This window comes from Myotis lucifugus, unplaced genomic scaffold (assembly GCF_000147115.1).
Source record: "Myotis lucifugus unplaced genomic scaffold, Myoluc2.0 scaffold_294, whole genome shotgun sequence".
NCBI classification, from domain to species: domain Eukaryota; kingdom Metazoa; phylum Chordata; class Mammalia; order Chiroptera; family Vespertilionidae; genus Myotis; species Myotis lucifugus.
The window spans coordinates 394,621-412,533 of NW_005871342.1; the positions used below are offsets into that span (position 1 = coordinate 394,621).

At 43.1% G+C, this 17,913-nt stretch overlaps 1 protein-coding gene across 1 annotated transcript in view; it reads right to left on the bottom strand.

Moving 5' to 3' along the window:
* Positions 1-17,913, bottom strand: part of VPS13B (vacuolar protein sorting 13 homolog B) — a 583,949-nt gene that overhangs the window by 32,507 nt on the left and 533,529 nt on the right. The window contains exons 46-55 of the mRNA XM_023763624.1: positions 14,804-15,067; positions 14,013-14,096; positions 13,662-13,837; positions 13,009-13,179; positions 12,451-12,652; positions 11,176-11,364; positions 8,880-9,026; positions 7,409-7,692; positions 5,146-5,273; positions 4,286-4,485 (exon numbers count right to left, since the gene is read on the bottom strand). Of these exons, the coding sequence (XP_023619392.1) occupies positions 4,286-4,485; positions 5,146-5,273; positions 7,409-7,692; positions 8,880-9,026; positions 11,176-11,364; positions 12,451-12,652; positions 13,009-13,179; positions 13,662-13,837; positions 14,013-14,096; positions 14,804-15,067 (1,845 nt within the window). The remainder of the gene's footprint in view (positions 1-4,285; positions 4,486-5,145; positions 5,274-7,408; positions 7,693-8,879; positions 9,027-11,175; positions 11,365-12,450; positions 12,653-13,008; positions 13,180-13,661; positions 13,838-14,012; positions 14,097-14,803; positions 15,068-17,913) is intronic.

The window sequence follows — 17,913 nt, forward strand, 5'->3', positions numbered from 1 at the left end:
TTCCCCGAAGAGTATGGAAACCCCTGGAAAGAAACTTTTTTAAAATCCTCCAAAAAGAAAGCCCGGGGTTTTTTTTTTTTTTCCCCCCGGGGGGGGGGGGGGGGGGGAGTGGGGAGAGATTAACTTGGAAACTTATCCTATCTAATAATAGACAAACATGGTAATTGACTGTACCTTCCCTACACCTCCCATTGGTTAATCACTGAGATATGCAAATTAACCTCCAACAAAGATGGCGGTAAATTTGCATACATAGGCGCAAAGCGGCGGAGCGAAGACTGAAGGTGGCTCTGGCTGGAGCAGCACAGGCTTGAAGGCGGCTCCGGCCGGAGCGAAGGCCTGGGTCCCGGGTGCCGGAGGAAAACCGGTGCCGGCAGCCAGGGGAAGGGAAGGCCTATTGCACAAATCTTTTCGTGCAACAGGCCTCTAGTTCTATATACATAAAGAGGTAATATGCAAATTAACCCTCACAAGATGGCTGCCTATGACACAGGCTGGCAGGGGGGTTAGTGAAGGACGACCAAACAACTGAACAAGCAGGCTGCGTGGGGCGACCAGGCCGGTGGGGGGCCGTGAGGGGTGACCAGGCTGGCAGAGGGGGCAGTTGGGGGCGACCAGGCTGGCAGGGGGGGCAGTTAGGAGCAACCAGGCCGGCAGGTGGGGGCAATTAGGGGCAATCAGGCCGGCATGCAGAGGCAGTGAGGGGTGATCAGGCCGGCGGCAGGGGCACAGTTAGCGGTGACCAGCAGGCAGGCAGGTGAGCAATTAGGAGCCAGCAGTCCAGGATTGTGAGAGGGATGCCCGACTGCCGGTTTAGGCCCGATCTCCATCGAATTTCATGCACCGGGCCTCTAGTATACATATATGAATAGCCCACGGACACAGATAATACTGTGGTAAAGGCCTGGGGGAGGGCAGGGTGGAGGGGGTCAATGGAGAAAAAATAGAGGACATCTGTAATACTTTCAACAATAAAGATAGATTTATAAAAATAAAACATAGTACTTCTTTGTGTCATTAAAAAGTTATCTTCTGCATATTCCCTTCCATAGCCCATTACAAAATTATACAACATGACACTGTCCTATTCACAAAGCCGAGACAAGAGGGCACATCGATGACTGACAAAAGCTACAGGACTTCTCTTCCTTGCAGCTTAATGGGGATTTTCTGGAGTTTTAATTCTGCTTTTTGAAATTTGCATCATGTGCCTCGGAGAGGGCTGAGGAAAGCCTCTGAGACAAGCTCACTCCTACAGAAGAGCTGCTTCCTTTCATCAGAGGACACACTCCCTCCCTCCCCAGTGATTTATACGCCTGGTGCACTATTGAGGCCTCGGCCGCGAGGGGCTGGAACAAATCTTCCTGCCGAAGAGGAAGTACGCTCTGGTCTGCAGGACATATGGCACACAGTTCCTCGAAGATTAATGGGAACATGACACTCTGCTGGGTCCTCAGACCAGGGATGATAAGGGTGTTGGAAAGAGTACCTCCCCTCTTAGCTTTGAAGTATCCCTGACTACAAAGGTTGGAGGAAATTTAGAGTGGATGGGAATCCCCGAAATAAGGTTGGCGGGCAGAATGCCCGACTGTAAAGACGTCCCAAGACCATATATAAGCCAGGTTTTGAAACTCTTCTAACGGACACAGAGTAGCTCGCAGTATTTACTTTGTAAATTAATGTGACCAGGAGCGTCTCCTGAGGCTGCACAGACTCTCGCTGTTCATCAAACAGCCTGTGGGTGGAAAGCACACCCTGGGTATTTCGGAGCCTCTGTGAATACAGGTCTCCAAAGTGAGTGTGGTCTCCAGGCTGCTTGGCCTCCTGCACCTGCCCCCGGCCAGGTCCTTCAGCTCTTTGCACAGCGACTGCTCTCCCAAGCTCCCCCTCCCCCTGCCCCTTTCTCTCTCTCTCACAGATGACTCATTCCACACTTCACAATAAACTTAAGGCCACCGAGTACCAATTCACTCAATGTTCTGGCGCCATCCCTCCAAATACCTCCACCTACACCTGTGTCCCTTCCGCACCCCTTTCCATGGTCAGATAAGAGGACATGGTCCTTCTGTTAAAGTTGAATTACAGGCTCTGGGTTTGGACATGTCTATCTGGGCAACTCCTTGCTCACATTTTCCACTTCTTTACTGACTGCTCCCCTGCAGCATGCAGCGAGCTTCCTCCCCTCTGATCTCGTCTGCTTCATGGCCTCGCTCCTGGGAAGAACACCTTTCCCCTTTTCCTCCCGTCCCTCGCTTCCATTCACTCCGCACTTGTACTTCGCTACGCTGCTTTCCTCTTTCCGCATCTCACGCCCTGTGCACTTCCGCGCTCAGGGGCTTCGTGCTTCCACCTGCCGGGCTGTCCTCCTCCCTCTCTGCTTCCTCCTCAGCCTCTTGCTGCATTGTACTTATATAATGAAGTTTCCCAAGGGTAGGCCTGGAACCCTCTTTCTCTTCTCCCTTGGTAACCTCATCTCCTCATTCATTCATTCATTTGATATTTATTAACATCTTATTGTGCTGACTGGTACTATGTTGTAGGCTGAGAATGAAAAAGGCAAATATCAAATGTTCTGTAAAAAAGAAGGAAATCTTACCTCTTGTGATAGCATGGAGGGACCTGGAGAGTATTATGCTAAGTGAAATAAGCCATCAGAGAAAATAAAGTACCATATACTTTCACTTACATGTAGAATCTAATAGACAAAATCAACTGATAAATAAAATGGAAACAGTGTCATAGATAGAGAATAGACGGCAGCTGTCAGAGGGGAGAGGAGTTGGGGACTGGGTGAAAAATGTGAAGTGATTGAGCAAAACACAAAATAAAAACAAATTCATAGACACAGACAACAGTGTGTGATTACCAGAGGGAGACAGGGTGGAGGGAGGTAGAAAAGGGGAAAGGAAGATAAATGGTGAAGAAAGGAAACTCAATTTGGGTTGGTGAACACACAATACAATATACAAGTGATATATTATGGAATTATACACCTGAAATCTGAATAATTTTATGAACCAATGTCACCTCAATAAATTCAATTAAAAGATGTAAAGTGCTTAGCCCAATGCCTGTCATACAGTTGGTGATTATTAAATGGTAATCATTATTACTGTACATATATTCATAATTTTAATGTGTTTTGTTATCATTATAATGGGACCTACTTCAAAACTTATTGTGAAGATCAAATAAACTAATAGATGAGAAAGAACATTAAAAAAGTTCAGCACAATATTATTTGGCCATAAAGTGGAATAAAGTTCTGACACCTGTTATAACATGGACAAACCTTGAAAATATTATGCCCAGTGAAATAAGCCAGACACAAAGGACAAATATTGTTTGATTCCACTCTTGTGAGGTGCCTAGAATAGGCAAAGTCAGACAGAGAAAGTACAATAGAGGCACCAGGGGCTGAGAAAAGGGGGACATCGGGGGTTATTGCTTAGTGGACAAAGCTTGGGTTTGGGATTCTGAAATAGTGCTGATGGCTGTACGACACGGTGAATGCCACTAAATTATCTATTACAAATTTTAAGCACAGCAGAAACAAAATGCTTGACTCATGTGCCATTTTCAATAAAAATAACACCAACTAATATCCAGAGTAAGACAGGGACAAAGCCAGGACCTTTTATCTGTTCAGAATTTTAAAACTCTACTTATATTTGCAAAGTTTTATAGACTACTAGGCAAAAATATATATTTTAAAATTAGTAAACTTTTGCCCTGGCCGGGTGGCTCGGTTGGTTGGAGCGTCATCCTACACCAAGAAGGCTGTGGGCTTGGGGCACATACCTAGGGTTGTGGGTTCAATCCCTGGTTGGGGTGCACATGGGAGGCAACCAATTGATGTTTCTCTCTAAAAATCACATATCCTCAGGTGAAGACTAAGTAAATAAGTAAATAAATAAAATTAGTAAACCTTCAAAAGAGGGAACTGATCTAGGGTTGTCATTATGATTGTCTTAACATCTGGCCAGTTGGACTACCTTCTATGAGAGAAGTCCAACAATTTCATTTCGTTTTTGACCTTGTACTAGACCTAAGGTAGGCTTCTTTTCCAAGTGCCCCTCTCTGGTAAACAGCTGTATAAAATGCTTTAGAGATACATATGCTGCACTTATATTTGAGAATTTATAACATGAGGATACATACACGCCCTAAAGCAGAAACAGGAAGTTCAGCATTTAGAAGACTATGCTTAAAAACAGAAAACCACCGAAATCTCAGAAAAGGGAATTCTCCTTCGGGCAGTAGCAGGACAGCACGGCTCACTGACCTGCGTTCCCTGGCTGTTGATGTCGATGGCATCGCTCCATTCGGTCGTCATTTCATCCTGGAGTTCCACCCTCAACAGGAGGCTGGGGAGGAGGTCTCTGGTCTTACAGTCTGGGTAACTGGAAATCTGATGATAAAGCTCATGATGGACTGAGCATTCAGAAGGGACTTTTCTGCAATAAACCTCAAACTTTGGAATATCTAAAAAAAAAAATTGCATATTTAAAATTTATTTCATTAATAATATTACTGATATTTGTTTTCAGAGCTATAAGCTTAGATAACACTAATGACCACTCATATTTGGTCAATATACATACAGTTCTTGGTTAGATAGCCATGTTGCTGAGATAGTATTTGTAAATAAAATTTTTATTGACCAAATGGAAATTAAATGTTTTACACTCTGTTACTCTCTAGAGCAGTGGTTCTCAACCTTCCTAATGCTGCAACCCTTTAATACAGTTCCTCATGTTGTGGTGACCCCCAATTTCATTGTTACAAATTGAACATAATTAAAGCATAGTGATTAATCACAAAAACAATATGTAATTACATATGTGTTTTCCGATGGTCTTAGGCGACCCCTGATCTAGAGGAAGGCCTTCACAAATATCAATAAAGAAAATGTCTTATTCAATTTAAAGAAAATATAAAAAAGATTTAAAAAAAGGCATATGGAGGCTTAGGCCTTTAAAACAAACTCACGGATATTAAACAGAGAGTGGCAAGAAAAACTTTATAGGGGAGGAATAATATTTGTATTTAAACATTCTTCAAAGGATCACAAATACTAAGTCAAAATCCTCCGGAAAAAAATACAAGTTCTGTATCATTTAAATTCAATGCTATAAAATATACCTTTAATGTTTTCCTTTATCACTATTGTTACTGGACATCTGTTGTGGAAAATTATTCGAGGGCTAGGGTCTTCTGAGAAGGTTAAATAAGTCACTCCAAAGTGTTCTTGATATGTCAGTGCAATAGCCCTAGAACAGAATCAAATCAGATGACAGAAATGGTTTAGAAATAAATTTATCTTTTTCTCCTGATCCATGTTTACTTCGGCTTGCAATATTCAGAACTCTACAATCCTTCTCTTTTATAAATCAGAGGAAATGTTTTCTAGAGAAAGAAGGGCATCTTCTTACATATTAACTGCCATATATTAATTATAGTTTACTGATTTTTTCCTGAAAACAGTTTATTGTAAACTACTGTTTAAAATGTGAAAACCTGGTTAAAAGAATAACCCTAACTTCTACACTCAGAGAATGGCAGGTTACCTCCTGCTAACCTTCCTCTGGCCACTTTCTCTTCAGTGCGCATGAGCCTTAACTTTTCAGACAGGTGCTTCCTCCTCCAAGCGCCTGGTAAATTTGGGCAGAGGGGGAGCTGGAGTGCTTTTAGCAGGACTCCGAGAGAATTCGGGTACTTGCTCTTTGTTTTCCCCCCTTAGAGGTGGGTAGGCTCATAATGGCCATTTGTCTTCACAAGCATCATACTTTGCAGGATCTCCATTTTGACTACCAACAACAAAGCTGGATTATTCGGCACCAGACTGCTGTGGGGGTCAGGCTGCCTTCTACAACAGAGCGACAAAATTTTTCCAATTTAGACTTAATAAACTACCAAACAACAGTTCCTATCAAAGCAGGAAAAATTCTCTCTGAAGTTTAAATTACATGGATTATTTAAATTAATCAAATAAATCAGATATTTGCCATTTATCCTGTTCACCAGTGTCTGAGTCCTTCCTGAAGACTGTATTTGTCTGAAATGGGAAAGTGAACTGTCCACTGGCATTTGGGGAAATCCCAGTAACACCACCACGAGATGTGCACTGTTGGACTGAGGAGAGGAGGGAGGGGATGGGGCAGCAGGAGGTGAGTTCCTTTCAGAGTGCTGCCCTTGGGTCCGCACCCAAGTTCTCCGCCAGCTTGATTTTGAAAGAGCTGAGCAAGCCAACCTCAGAGAATTTTCTTTTGGATGGCCACGAAAGCTGGGGCCCGCACTAACATACGGGACTTTAAATCTAACATCTCGCTTAATAGTTAAGAATAAGATTAAATTATTTTAATAAAATTATGTCTTATAATTCTTAGAATTTTAAAGTTTCAAGTAGAAACTTTAATTTTGTCTTTAAGTTTAAGAAATAAGCATGTTTTCTAGACACAGGCTTACATCACTTTCAAAAACACTTCCTTAAACTCACCACACTTTACGTCTCCAATCAGAACGGAAGGACGGCCACTCCTCTGCGGAGGGAGGGAGGAAGTGTGCATAAAGCAGGGATGAGGCTGGATGTTGTGAAAGAAGGAGGGAGGGATGCACGCGTGTGGGGTAAAGTGAGTTAGGAAGTTATCTTCTAAGTGTTACCACTAGAAATAGTGCCTCGCCAAGTTCGGATGACTAACATCTCAGATAAAGTCTGTAAATCCGTACGCACGGGAATAAGGTCCCTCTCCTGCGGTCACGTTTTCTTTTGTACTTTCACGTATGGCCTACGTTAAGTTTCCCCCGGCAGCTACAGAGAGGACATAGTGCAAGCAACACAAACACAAAATAAAAATCCAGTCTGAACAAACCACTGCCCGTCCCTGGCTCAAGTCCGCGGTGGTTATTTGCATAATTGGTAACTTGTGTGCAGGAACGACCACAGAACAGAGTCTTCTGTAACTTGTGTTTATCTAAGTTATCTCCCTTAATGACTTTTTGAGAAAATTCCATTTTAAAGTAAGATATGGGAAAAGAAAAAGGTTTTCCAACTCGACTCTCATATTTTAACCCTTATTTCCTATCATTTGACAGGGGCTAAGAGGTCATAAAAGTGGGCGGTCTTTTCCTTGTGATGCGGTGCTGCTGTTATTCGAGGGTACAGACACCGTCATCTGCCCCAGGAGGAGCCGCCTGGGGAAGAATGCCATCAGCAGTCTCCTGGGGCCACCCACACGTGGTCTTCACATTTGTCCAGTTGTATGCCCTGTCTCGGAGCCGTTAACAATGAAAGTGAACCCTAGCTTTCCACACGGTGAACGTGGCCATTATTCTCCTGTCTCTTTCCACACCTCCACCAACAGCTGCAGTGACAAGCAAACCAGGGCATGAACATGGTGTAAACTACCTGGTACAGAACCCGTCTTCCCTGCGACGGCCGAAGGGCACGGCCACACTCTGCCTGGGAAAGTCCTGCCGAACCACAGCCGGCAGGCTCCAGCACTGGGAGCTGCCGGCACCTGTGGCCGGAGAGAAGGCCAGAGAGATCTGTTTCTGAAGCAGAGATGCATCCAACGCTGACTGACTGAGGTCAGGCATTAAGTCCCAGCAAGGAAGGGAGCTGCAGTGCACAGCAGGCTGCTCGCCACCTGGACAAATGCTGAAGGTAGTGCTGTCGGGAACGCGAAAATACTGAAACAAAGAACAGACGATGCAGAGAGCACACTTACTACAGTACACAGAGAAGTTAAGGTTTTTCAAGCAAAGCGTCTAAGAAACCATAGCCATGTAATCTCAGGGGTGGCCCCGACCTAATGCTTCAGGAAGCCCCCAGGTGGGGAGAAGCAGAATTTATTGTCAAATCCCTTCCCTACAGTGCAAATGGTATTGACCTCTATTTCCCACCTGGGTACTTCTTCTCACCTATTCATTTATTAATATGTTTTTATTGATTTCTTAAGAGAGAAACATCAATCAGCTGCCTCCTGCACGTGTTCCACTGGGGATCGAGCCCGCAACCTGGGCATATACCCTGACTAGGAATCGAACCTCGACCTCCTGGTTCATAGGTCAATGCTCAACCACTGAGCCATACCGGCTGGGTTGGTCACCTATTTATTTTAACAACACTTTAATGAACCAAGATAAAAATGTACTATTCTGACATTTTTGTAAATACTGCAATTCATGGTAAACATAGAAGAATAAGACTTTCATCTGAATTTTATTGTTCTAATGTATTTAGGAGCTGAAAGTAAGAGATAATGGTAAATGTAGACAAAGGTAAAGAAAGATAATACTTTCCTACACGATAGTTTCAATAGCATAAAACAACAGCTACCATTTAGAATGCTCTGTATTTAAGTCCTTTTAAAATATCTTCCTTCTCTCTAAATATAACTTCATTTTAACTGTATAAAGAACTGCATAAAAATCCTCCTTGGATTTGTTTTCCGCTTATTCTGCCATGGAGATGTTGACATAAACGAGTTGGTACATTTCCACATTTACTCTCCCGGTGGACCCGGAGCTCAGTGCTCCCAGCCCTGTGCCCACAGCTTCTCCAGGTGCCGCAGCCGGAGACCTGGGAGCCAGGCCTCAGGAGGACCTCCCGCCGGTGCTGGACGCCTGTGCCGCAGCCTCCCAGCGGACGGGGTGGGCAGTGACTCCGCGCTGTGTCAGGATGTGCCTGCTTGTTAATTACCTTGCAAGCACTGACCATGACATACACAGTTTTAATTAAAGCAAGAACAAATGCATTTCTCTTTACCTATATTCAGCATTAGCTTTTTATTTGTTCTAGATTTAAAAAAGTTGATCCTACTTTATTGTAACTTACTGAAACTTAAGACAAGCCAATCACATTGAGAATCACTTACCTCTATTTCAGAATGGGGCTTGGAGACAGATAACTGTGGTTTATAAAATATCTGATATGGGGTATTATTGATTACTGTAGTCTTGTCTTCAATCTGAATAATCTGTATACCCTGCTGTACCATGGAGGAAATGCAGAACTGACACAACTGCAAGAAATTGGGGGAAGAGTACACTTGAGAACCTTATAAGGCATACAGAAATCTCCTGGCTATTTTTACAAGGTCATTTTACCATTGGGTTTCCCAGGACAGTACCAAGTTACCTTCTGCTCCAGAGTATTTAAGAGTCCCCTCTCAGTTTCAAAAGTGCCCTGGCCCCTAGTTACTCTACAAACGGGGTGCTTCAGCAAACCAGTTAGTTTTGCTGCCACCGTGTAGCAACCGATAGAGACTTGCTTTCAAGTTATTCCCTCACAAAATATTTATTTATAAAGCACCTTTACATAAACAAACGCCACTCATCTTTTTCAACATAAAAAATTCAATGAAACATTCCTCCTCTCTTCTTCGTGTGCATGAGAACAGCTGTCTCGCTGAATGCCCACCACGGACCAAGGGGAGTTCGGGAACTTTAATGCTGCTGCTGCTGCTGCTAATGAAATCATAATGATTGGCCCTCATGTAGTGCCTTCTGTGGCGACCTGTAAGTACTTCATGCATATTAACTCACAGAACCCTCACAACAGCATGGTGCTGCTCTTAATCATGACGTGTATCATCTCACGACCTTACCACGTTATAGGAACTGGTGCTCAGAGAAGACATCATTGCCTAAAGGTACCCACCTAGCAAGTGGCACTATCAGGACAGCAGTTCTAAAAATGTGGTCTGGGCCCCATGGTCCGAGGGGGTGTCTTTGAGATCCTTGGAGAGGTCCAAAGGTCAAAACTGTCTTTATAATAATACTAATATGCTATCTGTCCTTTCCACTCTAGTTCTCTCCTGAGCGCACAAACGGAGTTTTCTGGAGGTTATAGGATGTATGATGTCATCACTTTCATGACTAATGGAATGTATGTGTATCCTCGTGCTTTAATATTTTTGTTTTGATTTCTAATTTGATAAATATCAATAGGTATAACCCACATAAGCAAAAGATTTTGGGAGGTCCTCAGTAATTTTAAGGGGTCCTGAGAATAAAACGTTTGAGAATCGCTGCTAAAGAATAATGAGATATAAATATATAAAATAAATTTTCCAACAGTTCATTCATTCATTCACAAACATTTATTCAGCCTTTGCTGTGGCTACGTTGTGAGGTGCTGGACATATTGGGTGTCTGACTGTATATCATAACATTTTTTCCAGGTTTTGATGGTAGTTCTCAACTTACAACTATTCAACTTTGGGTGATTCACGCTTACAGCTCTTTGCCATTTACACCCATGTTCCAGTATTTTGGCCGGCAGAGCATAAACATGTGTTGCCCAGACAACTTTGAGGAAATGGATACCAGCCTTGAATATTGAAGAAAGACCAACTTCTTTGTATCAGAGAAATTTATTTTTAAAAAGTCACCAAGTGACCCTAACATTTCTTGAGAAACTTTTCAAAGATGCCTGTCAAACCTAACTTTGCCCACAGAAAGGCCACTGAATTATACTCCTCCCATGAAGTATTCCTTTCTTTTTCTGATTTGGGACAGCTAAAACAACGAAGATATGATTAAGTACAGCAGGAGACCCTGACATGGTACAACAGGATAGCGCACTTTCATACATGCAGTTTAATATGACTCGTCACTGTATTATTCAGCTTCATTGGTTTACATGGACTTTGGAACATTTGTATTTAATTAATAACTGCTTAAGTATGTTTTTTGTATTCAGATCTTTAAAGACATGGGTACCAGTCTCCCGTGCAAGGATATAGCTCCCTCTTAGAGCACTGGTTCTACGGGAAACCTGAATGGAGGCCGTCACTGCGCTCAGGACAGAACCTGTGTGGCAGGAGCCTTTGTCCTTTTAGGTGTTGCTCAGAATGTTAGCAACTCTACTTCCTCCTCTACCAGAAGGAGGCCAACTACAATCTGTGGGTATCAGTGTATACATCAAGTGACTGCTGAGTGTCCTGAGCTGGAGTAGTTATCGGGTAAATTATGTGACGCAGCTTTTACCACTGGCACAGGGAAAAACCTGTAAAACGGAGAGGTCTAAGAAATCACGTGTTTCACTGTTATAAATTGTCTAGAACAAGTAATACCAAAGGGGGATTAAAAAGAAAAGGGTGGGCTCATTTTAAGCAGGCTGAGGGGACGGCATGCTACTTGCCCTGACCCACACAACTTTGGTCCTACCTTCTGATGTCCTGGGAAAGCACCAAGTCTTATTTCAGCATCAACAAACCCTTCTTCGTCCAGTGACACAACTTCGCCATTCCCTCCATCTTTCCACTTCGGAGATGTCAGGTTATGAACCAGTTTAACTGCTCCTGACTTGTGCACAGTGTTTGTATTTGCCCAGTATATTCCAATTTGAAAAGCTTCCTGGAAAAATAATGCCTCAATTATAAAGTATTATTCTTAACTTTGATATTTTTATCTCAATTCACAGGAATTTTTTTTATATTATATAATAGCTCTATTTAGGCAAACAATTCCTTTATGGTTTTCTCTTTCTTTTCTTTTTCTACTTTCTTTTTGTAATGGCAGCACACATTTTATTTTAGGTCTCACTGTTTTCTTTGATTCATGGTGGAATTCATATTTATGGAAGAGGGGAATAAAACCAAACCCAAGCTGTAACTACCCTATAAATACCAAAGGCTTAAAAACTGAAAGTTTCATTTCATTTGACAAAAGAATAACATGCAACTTTAGGTCCATGGAGGTCAACATTCCAATTCCATAAGGTAACATCATCTGATTATTTTTTAAAAATGCAATTGAATAAAGATGTTTATGAACTGAAGTCCCCCCAAAAGAACTCTCAAGTTGTTCCCTATCAGGAAAACATGTTACTTAGGTGTCCTTGTACTCTATTTTCTTATAGATTTATGTATCCTTTAAAATGAGCTAGCCTTACTGAGAAAATTCCCTGTGAGGGAACATAAATCTTCCTGTGAAGTTCTGTCTTGTGGTTAGGTTTCCCCCCCCGTCAGTGATGATTCCATGTTATTGTCAACACTGGGTGGGCATCATGATTATGGAATTCAAATCCACTTATTTAAAAAGGGGGCCCTGACAAAAATGGTTGCTCAGAAATCCTCAATTCTTAACCATCTTGCAGATCTCTGGGGGGTTGGTTAGCACAGAATATGGCTCTATGGCCTTAATATATCTGAGCAGGCTGGTTCTAATGCTTGTCAAACATCCCGTACACAATGGAAATGAGAATGTAACAGTACAAGTTATCAAAGTTAATGATATCTCAAACATGAATACTGCTGATGGGCAAAAAAGGACGTCTGAGATGTTTGAATATCAAAGAACATTCCATACCCCTTACATGTGCATCTCAGAGGACAGTTTCCCACATCTGATTCATTCTGCTGTGAACATAAATGCAACCTCAGAATAAAAGCTAGCTGTTGAAAGAAAGGAATTCATATTAGTTAAAAAAAGTTATAGTACCTGAAAATTAGGAGGAATAATAATTTTGCCAGCAGGAACCTGCAGAACAATCTTCTCTCCTTCAAACAGCCAGAGGTCCCACTGGGACTGATTGATCAGCAGGGCCCAGGGGAGAAGCTCTATCAGCAAGGTTCTAACATGTGGCTTCCAGACTGACAGCTTCACGCGCATCGGGCTGTCCCACTGACTGAGCTGTTCGTTCCTGTTCCAAAGACCACATCAAGGGACTCGGTGAAATACAGCTACTTCAGTGTTCAGGAAACATGGCTAAGGACCCCAGACACACAGTGTCCGGCAGGACACCTCTTCACACCACCATTATCTAATGCTGGGTGTGCACCAGGAGAAAATGTTCATGCAATTATGTGCCAGATTATGAGTAAAGTCATCTACAAAACACATCTACTGATGATAAGAGGGCGGAATCTGACACATACAGGCAAGTATCTTCTTTTTACAAACACACCCTTTATTTAAATATCTAAAGTTGTTGTGAGTGGTCTTTTATTACTTAATATTGAGAAATGTTTGTAGAAAAAGATTGCTGGAGGACATTACCTGTCAGTATCCTTCCTGCTATAGGGCCACAGGGGGTGAAGGGACTTCTCTGGCCCGTAGAAGTCATCCAGGATCTGGTGAACGGGACCTCCCGGGTGCGCCTTCGAAGCTATCTGCTTAACGAGGCACGTTGAGATGGGGACAGCGCAATGTGAAGGATCATCTTCTTCTCTGGGACGTGGGGAGAAAAAGCAAGAATATCAGGTTTCCACAGTGGTCTGCAACTTACGGAAAAGAATTAAGTACAAAGGTAGTATAGTCCGGTACTTCTTTTGTGAGGTTGAGTCAACTTTCGGTGTTTTAGGTTTTGGTGACACCGTGTTTGCATGACCTGGCCCTGGCTTCTTCCTCTTCCTCCCCCTCCCCCGACCACAACCGTGCTTGGGTGAGGTCTCCATTCCTCTCTTCTTCTGTGAGAGAAATTATGTGCCAATTACATTTTCTGATGATCCCTCTTGTTTATTTCTAAGCTTAATAAAAAAGGCTAAATTTTATTTAAAACTATAGAAGAGAATAAGAGAACAGTCGGCAGGATAATTTTAAAACAACACTCTCCTAAGATATCACACAAAAACCTCAATCTTCCCTCTTCCTCTCAATAGGTTAATTTTCTACTGAACTTCTCTTAGGAAATATAAGGATTTTCCCAGTACCTTGCTTGAAATGTGAGATGATGCACAAGGTCAGGTTCTATGTTTTGCAGCGGTTTCTCCTGCCCTTTTCCTGGAATAATTTGTGTTTCGCTCAATCCCAGACTCCTTTTCTCCAAATGTATGATAATGGGGTCTGGAAGATGACTCCTCATGATAAAGAGAGGGCTGAACACAATCTGTAAAAATAAGAGGACAGAAGAACTTTCATATTTGCTTTGTTGCAGTATTCCAGCTGTTTGATGCTGAAACAAACGTAATAAATCTCTTCCTTGGGTCACTCTGACCTTAATTTATTTCAGAACAGAAGAGGTCGGAGTCATATACCATATTTTAGGATGGGGAAGCACTCACCAGTCGCTGTTGCACTTGAGAGTTGGGTTCCAAAGTCAGAACGGTGCACCAGACGTAAATAATGGAGCTGTTTGAAGATGGCACCTGCAGGTGGCATAGAAAAGGGTCCCATCAAACCCCAGGTTACTGATTAATGACAATAAGGCACAGATATAATACCGGTGGGGAGGATTAAAAGGTTTGAAGTTATAGAAAAGAGCCATAAAAAAGAAAACTAAGCAAAAACAGACTTCATTATGGCATAAAGTAGATGTGCAGTGAGTTAATGGGGGCAATTTTTTCCATCAAGACGAGGGGACTTCTACGGGGAGAGACTGATATAAGACTGAGTGGGAGAATGGAAGAGAGGATTTGTCCTTTATGGGGATGAAAGTGATGGTGGTGGAGATTGAGGGAGAGATAAAAAAGTCACAGGTCATCACAGATTCCTGAGTGGGGAGGACACTCTTTCTCCCCCACAAAGCCTGTGCACCAGGAGCTTTTTCAAGATACAACTTGCCTTCCTCTGGGAGGGGCAGCATTTGGCTACACGAACGCCTGGACCGGATACACACGTGTTGTCCTGGGATGGGAAGGAAGTCTGAGAAGCAACACGCAACGCCACTCACATTATTTCAGGTCTCCCCTCTTTTGAATACACTGCCTTTTATTTTTATTGCCGACAGTATTACAGACGTCCTTCATATTCCCGGAATAAGTCATCTTTTAATCAGAGGTCTGCATGAATACAGGACATCCTGACAGTTTTAATTGTAAATCTGCTCTCCTTTAGATCGTGCCACTTCTCGTACCTGGATGACAACGCTGTGCTCGGGGGCGGCGGACTCCAGGCACACGTCCCTTGACCAGTCTTCATCTCCTTTGGCCTTCACACACAGCTCTGTCAGCTCACTGTTTTCCAGGATGTAGGAAGGCAACTTCTGCTGGGCTGTGAGGCAGTCAAAATGTTCTCGAACCACAGCTTGTCCATCGTGACCCATGTAATGCTGGACGACTTTCAGTTCTATGCTTTGAGACAAGTAACTACAGATGATCTGTCTTCCACAGATGATAATCTAAAAGACAATAAATAAATAAGGCCTTCATCAATTCTGAAGGGTTGCAGGTTGGGGTGCATGCGGGAGGCAACTGATAGATGTCTCTCTCACCAATGTCTCTCTCTCTCTCGCTCCTTACCCTCTTTCCCTCCCTCCTTCCACTCTATCAAAATATCCTTGGGTGAGGATTTAAAAAAAGAAGGAAGGAAGGAAGGAAGGAAGGAAGGAAGGAAGGAAGGAAGGAAGGAAGGAAGGAAGGAAATGAAGTCTCTGGCTGGGTAGCTCAGCTGGCCAGAGCGTCACCCAGTTACACCAATATTGCGGGTTCCACCTCCAGTGAGGGCACATACAAGAAGCAACCAATGAATGCATAAATAAATGGAGCAACAAATTCATATATTCTCATTCTCTCTCTCTCTCTCTCTCTCTCTCTCTCTCTCTCTCTCTCTCCCCATCCCCCCCTAAACTCAATTAAAAAAGAAAAAGAAAAAAGTTATTACCTTATAGAGTGCAAGAAGAAAGAGGCTTAAAAGGAGAGAGTTTGCTCTATTGAGTTTGCAGTATTCAAAGGAGAGACACATAGGGATGGGGCGGGGGGTGTGCAGGTCCAGCTAGAAATACTGGCCATATGCTTGAGAGGGAAGGTGGGGCTGGAGATAAAAGACTTGCAAATGTTCACAGAAAAATAGTTTACTTGGAAGAGAAGGTAGAGGCTCAAACCCAGCAACTGACCAACACTTTAGGGAGAGCGTCTCACGGTGAGAAGCCAAAACCGGGGCCGGGGAACAAGGGGTGAAGGGGCGGTGGTGGAGCAGGCGAGACCAGTGCTGCGGGAGCCCCGGGAAGGGACTGGGCAAGGGGAGGTGGTCAATGGTACAAATGATGCAGCAGAAAGAAAGGATGGGGACCGAAAACAAGACTTCCCTCTGGTAGCTGAGAGGACGGTTGTGATCAATCTGTTCCCTGAAGCTGATTTCCAAGGGTTTATTCCGTTCTTACGCAATAAGACAATTTGTTACTCAGATGCCTAGTTGTATTTTATTTTATTCAGGTTTTTCCTATAGTGTAGAAGCATGTATCTTTATAAAACACACAGAATTACTCATTAACCCCATGGATTATCCAACTTTTCAGTCAGCTAAGAATATAGTTCATAGTAGGGATTAAGAAATATCTCTTAACTAGATTGAAATGGAAAAGACAATGCAAAATTTATTCTTATAAAGTGAATACTTTCAGAAAGCAAATCCTTCCATAATAGGAATACTCACCATAATGGGGGAAATAGGACTTTCCCATCTGGATTTCCTTCTCCGTAATATTATTTCAGGTTATAAAATAATAACTAGTGTAAACACTGCAGAGTTACAGGCCTAAGCATGCGATGGTTCATTTTATGTGTCAGGGCACACAGATCCGGTCACGCGTGGTCTGGTCTGGGTGTGTCTGGGAGGCTGTCTGGATGAGATTAACATCTGAGAGGGCTGATGCGTGAAGCAGACTGCCCTCCAAATGTGCGTGGGCCTCGTTCTATCCACTGTGGATCTGAACAGAGGGGCCCGAGTGGGAGGGAACCCCTCCTGCCGACTGCCGGAGCTGGACACTGGTTTTTCTCGGCCACTGGACGTGGATTGAAACGTCAGCTCTTCCTGGGCCGGCCTCCTGCTGGTTTAGGACTTGAACTCCATGCCGGCCACGGGGTCTCTAACTTGCAGACCTTGAATCTTGGGACTTCCTGACCTCCATAATCATGTGAGCCAACTTATCACAAATCTTTCCCTCTACTTCTGTTCGTACATACATAATATATGTGTGTCAATATCTGTGCGCGCACGCACACACACATCTTCTGGTTCTTTCTTTGAAGAGCCCTAATACCAGCCTTTCACAAATTAACTCTTTTCATCTCACAGCAACCTTATAACATAGGTGCTACGATGACTCCTCATCTTAACAAGGAGAACACGGAGGCACAGATGGTGAATAACTTGCCAATATTACCCATCTGGCACAGAGTCTGTGCTGATAACCACCTTGATAGTCTCTCATTGATACCTACGGATCAATAAAACTTAGAACTATAAAAAGAGGATAAAGGCTGCCCATCATAATGTAAATGTGGCAGACACCACTGGTTTTGTTCCAAATAGCTGGCCCCTCCTCCTCCCTTGCTATTAAAAACCCTGACTTGGTTTAGGTCTCAAATATCAACAAAGCATTCAGGGAAGGTGTACTGAGTACTGTATCATAATTGGCATAAGCTAATCCTGGTAGTTCCTTTTGCAATGATTAAGGGATAAACATGGGACTCTTGGCTAATAATATGGAAGGAAAGACTGCTAAGAGGCTCTGGGGGAGACTTGCTCCTGGATAAAAAGGGGGACAAGTCCTCTCTCCTGGCCTGGAAGGTGTTAGGAGAGGAATGCAGATCCCTCTGCGGCCGTCCCGAAGCAGGAGGAAAACCCAGGTGGTGGCAGAGCAGCAGAGCATCGAGGCGCTTAGCTGACCAACAAGGAGCCTGCTTCCTGCCCTCTTGCCATGTGTGATGGTAAATGTAAAGCAGGAACCATAATAGTGTCTGCCTCAATAACTTGCTATGAAGATTAAAAAGCCGATTTTGTAACTTCAAGCTGAAAACATCCTAATTGATATTTTTTGCTATGTCACTAAGAATATTTTGTAACCATTGTTTTTAATGAACTATTACTTACACAAACATGAATAACTATTTAAGAACTGTAATGTTACCCCCCAAAACCTGTTGTATTGACAGAAGAAAAATTGTTATTGTTGTTTCAACTTGCATTATTTGAATAGTGAGGTTTAGCATTTTCTTAAACATTTATTTTCCAACGATTTATTCC